The sequence below is a fragment of the Oncorhynchus gorbuscha genome, linkage group LG12, assembly GCF_021184085.1.
Source record: "Oncorhynchus gorbuscha isolate QuinsamMale2020 ecotype Even-year linkage group LG12, OgorEven_v1.0, whole genome shotgun sequence".
Taxonomy (NCBI): domain Eukaryota; kingdom Metazoa; phylum Chordata; class Actinopteri; order Salmoniformes; family Salmonidae; genus Oncorhynchus; species Oncorhynchus gorbuscha.
The window spans coordinates 46,751,256-46,762,425 of record NC_060184.1 but is presented as its reverse complement, the minus strand read 5'-3'; the positions used below and the strand labels follow the sequence as shown (position 1 = coordinate 46,762,425).

Genomic DNA, 11,170 nt, shown 5'->3' with positions numbered 1-11,170 from the left:
CAAAATAACCCTTAGCTCCCAGCACAGCGCTGGCCAACAGTAGCCAAAATGCAGAGCACGGGACAACATTTTGTGGATACATTTGTGGATACACCAACTGGCATTTCTGGGATTTCTGGGATTTTTATGATGGGATATTAGGTACGTTTATTCAATCTTTTTATGTTATTGAAATGTTCATTCACTTATGTATTTGTTTTATTGTCAATGAGAGGAGTTGTTGAGCTATCGCACGTACCTGTGTTCAGGTTAATCTATGTTTAGCCTAGCTATCTTGTAGGTCTAACATAGATAACCTTGTAGGTAAAAGATAGATAATGGTATATATTTTTCTATATAACAGTGGCTTTAATGTTACTTTACAGCAATATTTTGGGATGGATATGAAAGGGACTATGTGATAAATAGTTACACTATATTTACAAATATTTATTTGTACAAATTCCTGATCAGAAATAGGATCAGACTATTTTCAACTGCTTTGATATTACCAAATAGTCTGAAATAGCTAAGAATGATACATAATGAATTACGATGTTGTTTCATGGTTGTAGTTTATAGTTGTCAATAATTGCTTAACATGGGTAATTAAGTAATTGAACATGTCAGTTGCTTGGCAAGGTTCCTGCTTCCTAGTAGTCTGTTAAATCTGATGTCACCATATCCCGTAAACAACATATGCCCACAAGACGTCACTCCATCTGCCACGAGTAAACAATTAGGCCTAACGAGGAAAATAGCTAGAAGTCAAATGTTTTGACGGGGTTTTGTTTACATCCTTTATTCACAATGAGTATTGCTCATCCTTTATTCACAATGAGTATTGCTCATCCTTTATTCACAATGAGTATTGCTCATCCTTTATTCACAATGAGTATTGCTCATCCTTTATTCACAATGAGTATTGCTCATCCTTTATTCACAATGAGTATTGCTCATCCTTTATTCACAATGAGTATTGCTCATCCTTTATTCACAATGAGTATTGCTAATGGGACTTCCCTCTTGTGGTAATTCTGTAATCATAATGATCATGTGTTCACAGATCCGAAATAATTGAAATAGCGTACCCCATTCAAGTACATTAGGAAACGCAATTGTTGCATTTCCCCCCAGACTCTTATGACCTATTTCCCATGTAGATATTTTTTTTACCAGCACTGTAAGAATAATATATTTTTCTGAATTGTTTTAACAGCACATAAGTTATCACAATTGTCTTCATTTTTCAAAATGATATACTATTGATATCAGTCTCATGACTGATGACATGATTCTGCAGCCATAATGAATGACGCCAACAAAGATCAAGCCTGCCTAACAATGTTTACACAATGTGTTTGTTTAGACAAGTCCTTATTACATTTTTGACACTGGAAAAATCTAGAAGAACCTTGAGGGGAGTCAACCTGCTAATGAACCACTGTCCAAAACTATTCTGTTGTTTTATTTGATTTAGAGAAAACATACTACTGGTGATACCACTGCAATGCAGGTTTGATATTTATCCTTGAAAGTTAATCTGATATACTACAACAGATATCACAATCTCATAATAATCAAGTAACTAATGTTTATCATTATTTCTTCTTCATCCATCTCCCCTTTCTCTCTGTAGCCTATTAACCAATCAAAATGAGTGACGTGGTGCTCACAAAGCGCACCCAGGACCAGTTCTCAGGGAGTGGGCACACAGTGACCACGTCACGCCACCCATATATCACAGACCCCATCGCCTCCAAGCGCATCTGCTTCTATAAGAGCGGTGACCCTCAGTTCAATGGCCTGCGCATGGTCATCAACAACCGCACCTTCAAGACTTTCGATGCCCTCCTAGACAGCCTCTCCAAGAAGGTCCCGCTGCCATTCGGAGTAAGGAACATCACCACTCCCCGAGGGGTCCATGCAGTGCACACACTAGATGAACTGGAGGATGGGAAGGCCTACATCTGCTCTGACCAGCGGAAGGTCAAACCCATTAACATGGCAGTAGCCAATAAGAAGCTACCACCTTGGTACAATGCCCGCCCCATGAGCGCCCGGCGTCGGGCCTTGCAGCTGGCCAAACAGAACCCTGGCAGGCCCATGCACATAAATACCCCTGTATGCACACCTAAGAGGTTGATGGTATTCCAGAATGGGGACCCCAGTGTCAAACATAATCTGATGCTACAGAAGAGAACCACTCGCACATTTGAGGCTCTGCTGGATTACTTGTCCGAGTTGATGCACTTTCCTGTGGTAAAACTACACACACCAGATGGAAGAAGGGTAAGTGCTCTCCCCATGCCAATGGACACTATAAAGTTACTTGCTTATTTGCTTGATATTGTTTAGAAACACATATTTCATATGTTTAATCTCAAGGTCTAGTTAGGCAGGAAACCAGTGCTGATACTGTAACCAAACACATGGAGGTTCAGGCACTCAACTCTTATCTCACACATCATGCATTGGCATTATTCTGTGATGGGCTCACCTCAAGACTGGAGGTGACCTGGCCCCAACTGATTGGCAACTGATTGGCCTTACTGACCCATAATAGTTGGACTCACAGCAGGACCCATAAATAACTGACAGAAAAAGGGAAAGTGTTAAGCTCCTCAATTGTTATATCCTTTTAACTGAGAAGGCATTTTGGGATAGTGTTGCTAAGGACCTCAGGGTGTGTATCTTCTGCTGATGTGTCATGAGATTTCATACATAGCCCTGGTGTCACATATTTATTGAATGATACATTTTTCAATTCAATTCATTAATTCAATTGATGAAATCAATTAAATTGTACTTCTGATTTAGGTACAAACATGATTTAAGTACATACCAGTATTTAGGTACATATTTAGGTACATACAGCATGGAAATATTTTGGATACATACAGTATTAGTCTTAAGTCATGATTCTAAAAGTAAGCTATTTGAATCATTAATAGATGCCGTTCACAACAACATTTTATTCCACTATTACAGTTAAAATATTTCATTTGTCTGTCTGCAGGTGGATGGGCTCCCAGCTCTGATTTTATGCTCTGGTATTGTAGTAGCTGCTGGTCGCGAGGCTTTTAAATCTGGGAACTACGAGACACAAAAAATTTCTGCTTCAACATGGCCGCCTGCTAGACGAATGGCATCTAAAAGACGAAAGCAACCAGCATCCCGTAAGTCTCATTATGTTCACTCAACATTTTGTATGTATTTTGAAGCATGTTTTTGTCTTGATGTTTTAAAAATAATTTGGATAGTAATCTGCCTATTAACTGGCATGTTTTGCATTACTTTGAGAATATTGAAAATGCATTGTTAAACATTCATGTGTCACATCTACAGTGCTACTGTCTGTCCAGTAGTAATCTATCCCCTCCGTGTCTACATGCTTGTACGGGATAAGCAGTGGGAAAGAGCTGAGACATTACTATCATCCATAATACCATGAATGACCTACAAAGGCCTACTCTCTTCATATGCCGTCAGTCATTATGCAGTATGAACTGTGTAGACTGTGGATCTGGTTTTCCTAACTATTGTTTTTGATCTCTTTTTCTTTGCTGACCTGCTGAAACATTCTTGCCTCCCAAAAAATACCCATCCATCGTTCTACACTCTCTCCTTTGATCCACTCCAAAGGGAAAAAGAAACCTATATCTAGCGGCAAATCAAAACTTTTCTCCCCATTGTCAGAGAGATACTTTGTGAATCAGATAAACCACTGCATTGCAGGAAGTGAGTGTGACCTCTCCAGTAACAACGCAGAATCTGTAGAACTGGAGGCTGGCCATTTTCTAGAGTCAGTGGCCGAAACAGATGGCGACTCCCACCATGGAGATAGGGGTGAAGGGGCAGACAACTGCATCCCCGGTGACGATGACATTGAGAAGTCCTTTCGGGTGAACCAGGATGGCAGCATGACAGTGGAGATGAAGGTGCGACTAACCATCCGGGAGGAAGAAACCATCCACTGGACCACCACCCTGAGCAGGTCCAGTGTGGCCAACCAGCTCAGTGCGGTTGAGTCTGAGCTGGAGAACAGTTCTCCTGAGTCCAGCATCCTACCACCAACACAACCCAACACCATGGGCACCATCAATGGGTACAATGTTAAAAAGGATGATCATGATGATAAGGACGATATGCCTCCAGAGACCAGCAGACTTACCAGTGTGGAAGTAGACAATGAGGATGATACTAAAACACATGTGGGTGTGGTCTCTCCCAGGAGGGCTCCTACCCCAGGACCCAGGAGATACAGACAGAAGCAGGCCTCAGTGGAGAGCCTCAAAACAATGTTGGGAGATGAGATTCAGGAGAACATGGTAGGTTCTAACTCCTACAGAGAGACAACTGAGAACGGAGAGGTAAAGGAGGAATACCGCATGGGCAGACAGTGCAGCAGCAAGCCAGTTCCTAAACCAAGGGGAGTTGGATCTGTGGATATCAACAATTACAATAAGACTCAATCGACTTTTAAATCAGGCATGGCTGAGATCTTGCAGATCCAAGATGACGGGGAGGAAGTCATAGAAAGTGTAATGCACATATACGAGCAGCAGACCTGTCAGGACAATTTCCTGGCTAACAGCCAGTACAATGTCCAGGGTGTGTCCATATATGGGATGATGTACGGAAGAACAGCCACCTCTGACACAGCCCAGTTGTCCTCCAGTAATGACTTGGAGCTGGAGCTGGGTAGACCCTCTACAGCCTCAAATTCAATCAGCGTGTGGAGGGCTGACCAGTCTCTTTCATCTGAGTTTACCATCCCCAAATGTAAGGCTGGAGGATCTCTCCTACGCAACAGGGTACTAAATGTCCATAAAACCCCTCTCTCCATACCCACCAAAGACAATGACACCCCAGAGTGGGTCTCTGAAGCAAGCAAAGAAAACTCCACCACTGGTGTAAAGAAAGTCAAGAAAATGTTCTCAAAGCCCAAAGTTAAAAAGAACCAGGTTCGTAAGGTTACAACACCAGACAAAAGACGTAAAGAGAGTAATGAAAATGCTCCTGGAAACAATAAAATAGTGAAAACTGGGGGGTTTAGCAGCAATGTATCCATAAGGAAAATGTATGGACCAAAACCTGGCAGAAGTCTCATCAAAAACAAAAAGAAACTAAAAGGAAAGGAAATCAATTTAAATATTGAAAACCCAAAGGAATCGGCAGTGAAAGAATTACATGTTACTGAAAATAGAAACAAGACTTCAGTTTCAGTAAAGAAGAACGTATTGCATGTTACATTTCCGACGGAGGCCCAGGTGGACGGAACACTAAAAAGGCAGAGGTCTATGCACGAGGAGAGAAGGATTGATAAAGAGAGTCATGATCTGAGCTCTTCTAATATCAATGAATATGTTGAGAATTGGTTAGAGAAAGCCCTCCCAACTGTGTACCCAGACCCAGTGGAGGAAACTCAAAATGTGGAGACACCAACAATGTCTCCGGTAGAAACTGAGGGAGACATTGTTCCAGATGTATCAGAATTCAATTGTGAAATGGATACTGAAGAAGATGAGCCTTCTTTGTTTAAGGAAATAACACAAATACCAAGTAGTCTATCTTTGGAAACGACTGCATTTCCAAATAGAACATTTGAAAATATAGCAACAAGGACCAACCTGGCTTTGGAAAACAAAACATTACCATGTCCTTCTGACCAATCATCGCAAAAGACTCCATTACACAGTGATACTACACAGGAAAGGTTGCCCATTAATCTCTCAGTGGAAAAGACACTTTTCTCCAACGGTCTCTCCGTCTCTCCTACTGCAATAATCTTAGTAGAAAAGCCATCACCATCTGACAGTCATTCATTGGAAGAAACATCTATGCCTAAAAATATCTCAGAAGAGAAGCCACCTATCACAAATGGTCTGTCATTGGAAAATCAATCAGTACCAAATAGCTCCTCAATAGAGAAGACCCCAGTCTCAAACAGTCTCTCGCCTGAGAAGACACAACTGCCTGCTAAAACGCAGATGGAGAAGGCACCATTATCCAACAAAGACTTAGATGTGTCTTCCATAGGTAGCAGTCCTTCATATTTCATGTATTCATCACCTAGTAGTCTAGGTGATGAAGAACAACCCTTATCAAGCATTCCTTCATCAAATAAGGCTCCATCGCCTACTGGCCATGTATTTGAAAAGACAACATTGTTCAACCACTCCACTCTGAAAGAACCACCATCACCTAAACTTCCAACAAAAAAGACAAGATTGGTCAGTAATCTCATCCTGGAAAAGCAACTAACACTTAGAAAAGCTTCAGCTGAGAAGTCTTCAATATCCAGTGATCCGACTGTGGAAAAGGGGTTGATGGATAAGGCACCAATCTCCAATGGTCTCTCACCTGAAAAGACATCACTGCTTGCTAAAACTTGGATATCCAACATTGTCTTAGATGAGGCTCCCTTAGCTAGTAGTCCCTCATGTTTCATGTCGACATCACCTGCTAGTCTCACATCAGATGAAAGACCCATATCAACCACTGGCCATGTTTTGGAAAAAACAACATTGTTTAACCACTCCACTCTGAAAGGACCATCAACACCTAAACTCCTAATGAAGAAGAAGCCAATACCTCCCAGTCCCACTTTAGTGAATCACGAAGAGATGAACGGGGATGATAAGCTGAGCAATTCAGACCAGGGAGACAGTACCAGAGTAACAGCAGAGGAGCCCCTAACAAAAACACAGATACCGTCACACACAGACAAACTTCCTCCCCAGCCAGATATGAAACCTGTGCTAGAGAAGCTCTGTTTCTCAATTCAGTCAATTAGACAAATCACACACAACAATCGTCCATCTTGTCTTGAAAAGTCAAACAGCTTGCCTGATTTCTCCTCCCATGTGGCCTCTACATTTGGGTCATCTACTGAAGCTCTCCTTTCTTTCTTATCTGTTATTACTTTAAAGGAATGCTTCACTAACAGTGTAAGCTGTGCTGAGGCTTTGAAAATTATGGAGTCTCTGAGAGAAATTGCCAATATGGAGGGTGCAGAGGAGTTGAAAGCTAGTCTGTCAGAATTGCAAAAGTCAACTTCCACACAACTGCTTCAAAGTTGGAAGGGTTTCCAGGAACTCAACAGCAAAGTCAGAAGTCGCAGCTCAACACCGAACAGTTCAGAGCACAATGTCTTGTTTGAGACATGTCCAGAGAAGGACTACATCATTGAAGAAAAGTCATTGGATATCGATGAGCTAATACATGAGCTTGACTTGCCTGGAAAGTTTTGGGAAGCATTGGCAGCCCTTCCAACGGGGGTGAGCGAAAGCATGGTGGAGGGCGATGAAATAGAAATGTCTAAAGAAGCAAATGAAAAAGTGTCATTCCCAGAGGAAAGGGTAAATGCCAAATCAACTGCAGTCCCTAAGGAAGAGGCTTCAAATGATAATGTGCTTAATATTGAAGCTAATGTTGATGTTAAATCCATCGTTAAAAGATTTAGAAATATTTACCATCCCAAAGAGGTGACTGAAAACAAGATGTCACCAATCCCAGAGAGCCAAAGCAGTAGGCAAGAGCAGCCCTTCTCCTCAGAAGAACAAAAATTTAAAGAGGATTTTACTTGCCATAGAAGCAGACAGGCAGCGAATAAGGAAGGTTCTGAACTTGAGCAGGACAACTGGGAAGAAGAGGCTAAATGTAGCGACAAACAGATTGACCATGATAAAGAACAGACATACTCAGACATAGAGCAGGCTTACAGTTTAGCATTGCATGATGGCTATTTGGAACTGCAAGCGTGTCCCTTGAAGACCAAAGTGAAGGATGGGGACATGCAGTCAAGCTATGTGGAGGAGGAGGAAAGCTTGGAGGAAGAGCAGGAATACTATATTGAGAATGCACTTGTGGAGCAGGAGAACAAATGTATGGAGCTGCAGCTTAGCAATGAAGACGGACAGTCCACTGCTGAACAAACCCGGGCTAGCTCAAACCAACATGAGGAGTCCGAGGTCACACTTGTTGAGTTGAAGGTTAGCAGGGAGGAGGAGGAAAGCTTGGAGGAAGAACAGGAATGTCATGTTGAGGACCAACTAAGCTATATGGTATCAGAAAATAGATGTATGGAGGATGAATGCTTGGAGGAAGAGCAGCAATGTCACATAGAGGATCAGCCAAGCTATGTGGGGCTGCAGGTTAGCTATGAGGAAAGAGTATCCAGCCTCAAGGAGCAGGCTACCTCAGAGGAAGAATATGAATGTCATATAGAAGATCAGCCAAACCATGAGGAGCCAGAGGTCAAATGCTTGGCGCTGCAGGATAGCAGTGAGGACGGAAAGTCGACCCTTGAAGAAGACCAGGCTATCTCAGATGAAGAGCTGGAACATCATGTTGAGAACCAACCAAACCATGAAGACACTGAGATTAAATGTATGGATGCAAAGGTTAGCAGTGAGGAAAGCATGTCTAATCGTGAAGAACAGCAGGTTAGCTCAGAGGAAGAGCTGGAATGTCACATTGAGAACCAGCCAAGTCATGAAGAGAAGGGTGTTAAATGTATGAAGATGCAGGTTAGTCGAGAAAAAATAGAGTTCACCCCTGAAGAAGACAAGCCTAGCTTAGGGGAGGAAGAGGAAAGCCATGAAGATGACTTGAGCTATGCAAATGCACACATTAACGTGCAGGATGAGCAGACTCACTTATGGGTGAAGCAGACTACTCAAAAAGAAACTGAGTGTACTGTCAGAGAAACACTGCCTAGATTGTTCAAACAGCATTCTATTGCTGACAGGATGGATAAGGATAGTGGGAAGAATAGCGCGCAGCATGTTAGCTTCGAACAACAAACTGATACTGCAGAAGAAGCAAACTTTGAGGATAATCAGTGTAGCTATGAAGAGAAGCTGTCTAGCTCTGATGTAGAACATGTTAGTCTAGAGGATGAGCCATACCCAGAGGAGGAGTATCAGGAAACCTTAGAGGAAGAGCCTTCTGAGGAGGATAAACATTATGAAAAGACTGAAGCAAAAACAACCAACTGTTTTGAGGAGCCATTACCATCTGTAGCAGAGCGAGTAAAAATACTGGATAAGAAGATTGCTGATGTAAAGCAAGGGAAAAGCATTACTATAGCGACAACTGGCATCAAACCGTTTGGCCAAATAGAGGTTTCTGCTGTCTCAGGCGGTGATGATGCCAAAGAGCAAGACAAAGCTCATGTGCACACTTTTAAAAGGACAACGTGGCCTATAAATACATCAGAGACTGTAGTCATGTCCCCCCCAGCTCCACGATCCTTGTTGGCATTTAGCTATGATGGCTGTATAACTAGAGAGCCTGACGGAAATAGGGTCAAGTCAATAAAGGAATTGTTTATAGCAAAAAGCGTTGTGGACAATCTGTATGGACAAACAAGACTACCCAGCCAAAACACCTCAGGTCTGTCTGACAACAGACCGGAGACTTCTGGCAGTGGTGGTCATCAATCACAGACATCAACTGAGACGTCCAGTGGTGAGGATGATTCAGTGAAGAAATCCATCACCAAATGCGTTGTCAGGAGAACAATCGAAAGGCTTTATGGAAAGAAAGATACCAATGTCAAAGACCGTGCCCGTGAAAGTCAGCCACCACCACCTCCCCTGAAACCCAAGCCCAGAGAATTTCCTGGTAAGATCAGCCTTTCCCCATTTCATAATGCACAGACCAAAGGGATGTCTGACTTATCATACTTCAATGCCACAAGCTCTGTAGGCACATACAGTGATCCAACACGGTATATCGCCTTCAATGCACAGGTCGAGCCTGGAGACTGTTTCCTGATAGACAAAGACAGGTGGCTCCTCAGAGAGAGCGTGATCAGAAAGTCTGTCTCCGAGCCTATTGATATCAACAAGAACACATCTGCATCAACTGAAGATGTGTGCAAAGATACAGAAGAAGACGTCCCTTACTCCCTTTTCGGCCACACTGATTTGGAGGACATAGTGAAGTCTGTGAAGCCTTTGGTGCCAAAGTGCACCTATTTCAATCTGCCTCATGGCTGTGACTCAGACCCGCACCAGGATGACCTAAGCCCCGTCAGCAAGGGCAGTGCTAAGGGTGAAGTCTCAAAGGACAGTAAAGACAAGACAGAGAAACCAAAACTGTGGGCTGAGAAGAATGGAATAGCTTTTGCCCCTACTGACTTCAAGATGCCAGATAATAAAGTGCACCCTCTAATAGAAGGCCCGGGAGGTGGAAAGGTTGTGGTGGTACAGCCTGGCAAACGTCAGCCTGGCAAAGGTCAGACAGATGTCATGAAAATTCCACAGGAGCCAGATGCGCTAGAGATGCTCTACTTCTCATGTGGCCAGCACTGCCCCATCCTGTGACTGTGACACACTTAAATGTGGACTTTTTTTCTCCACAGGCAGCTTAGAATCTACTGAAGCTATTCAAAGGTACCAGGAGATGTCATATACAGTGCCTATAGAAAGTCTACACCCCTTTAACATTTTTCAAATCTTGCTGCCTTAAAATTCAATTTTTAAAAAGGATTACATTAGATTTACCCCCCCTACAGATCTACACAATCTTCTCAAAGGAGACACTGGACTGATCTTATGGCACATTGTTAGTTCATGCTCTAGAAATGTATTGTCTATAAGTAACCCCCTGCCTGATACTTAATGTTGTATTGTGTATTAGCTGTAGTTAATTTATCTGTGTAATTGCATTTCTCTTGCATCCTTACATAAGAGAGTGAACTCCGAAAGCTCCAGCTTGCATTTACAAACATAATAACCATGAGCATAACTTGCAATAACAGATAAACTTTTATTACAGTAGTTGTATATAGATGTTTATGACCTTTCTACATTTCTGGCAGCTGTGATCTATTGTTCTGTTGAGTTTCTTCACTTTATTTTTGTGATATGTCAATTAAACAAAACAGAATCTATACCGGTTTCGTCTACCCTGTGTTTGTCTATTCCCTTTGGTCATTGTAGCCACAGGCTGACGAGTATAGTAAAAGCACCTGTAAAGGGATCATCTACTATAATGTCCATTTTCTGTGAATATTCTCATTTTGTGGGTGTTCATTTTTAATGGCTCATCAGCAGACCCTGCAATTTGAGGAAATCATTTTCTCTATAGTGTTTGGAAGTAGTCATTCATTATGCTGTAATGGTGACTGACCTCCTGGTTTTTATCTTTTCAGATTTACTGCTGGCCTGTTAGATCT

At 42.3% G+C, this 11,170-nt stretch overlaps 1 protein-coding gene across 1 annotated transcript; it reads left to right on the top strand.

The window, feature by feature from the left end:
* Positions 1 to 1,656: 1,656 nt before the first annotated feature.
* On the top strand, positions 1,657 to 10,879 carry LOC123991073 (oxygen-regulated protein 1-like). Its single transcript, XM_046292250.1, has 3 exons — positions 1,657 to 2,271; positions 2,999 to 3,158; positions 3,625 to 10,879. Exons 1-3 carry the CDS (start codon positions 1,792 to 1,794, stop codon positions 10,314 to 10,316), a joined length of 7,332 nt encoding a protein of 2,443 aa, XP_046148206.1. The 5' UTR covers positions 1,657 to 1,791; the 3' UTR covers positions 10,317 to 10,879.
* Positions 10,880 to 11,170: the final 291 nt, after the last annotated feature.

What these genes read in the sequence shown, in the direction of transcription:
- LOC123991073 (XM_046292250.1), top strand. Translation starts at nt 1,792, where the DNA reads ATGGTCATCAACAACCGCACCTTCAAGACTTTCGATGCCCTCCTAGAC. An exon ending in ACACACCAGATGGAAGAAGG is followed by an intron (nt 2,272 to 2,998) that starts GTAAGTGCTCTC and finishes GTCTGTCTGCAG; the next exon opens with GTGGATGGGCTCCCAGCTCT. An exon ending in ACGAAAGCAACCAGCATCCC is followed by an intron (nt 3,159 to 3,624) that starts GTAAGTCTCATT and finishes TCCACTCCAAAG; the next exon opens with GGAAAAAGAAACCTATATCT.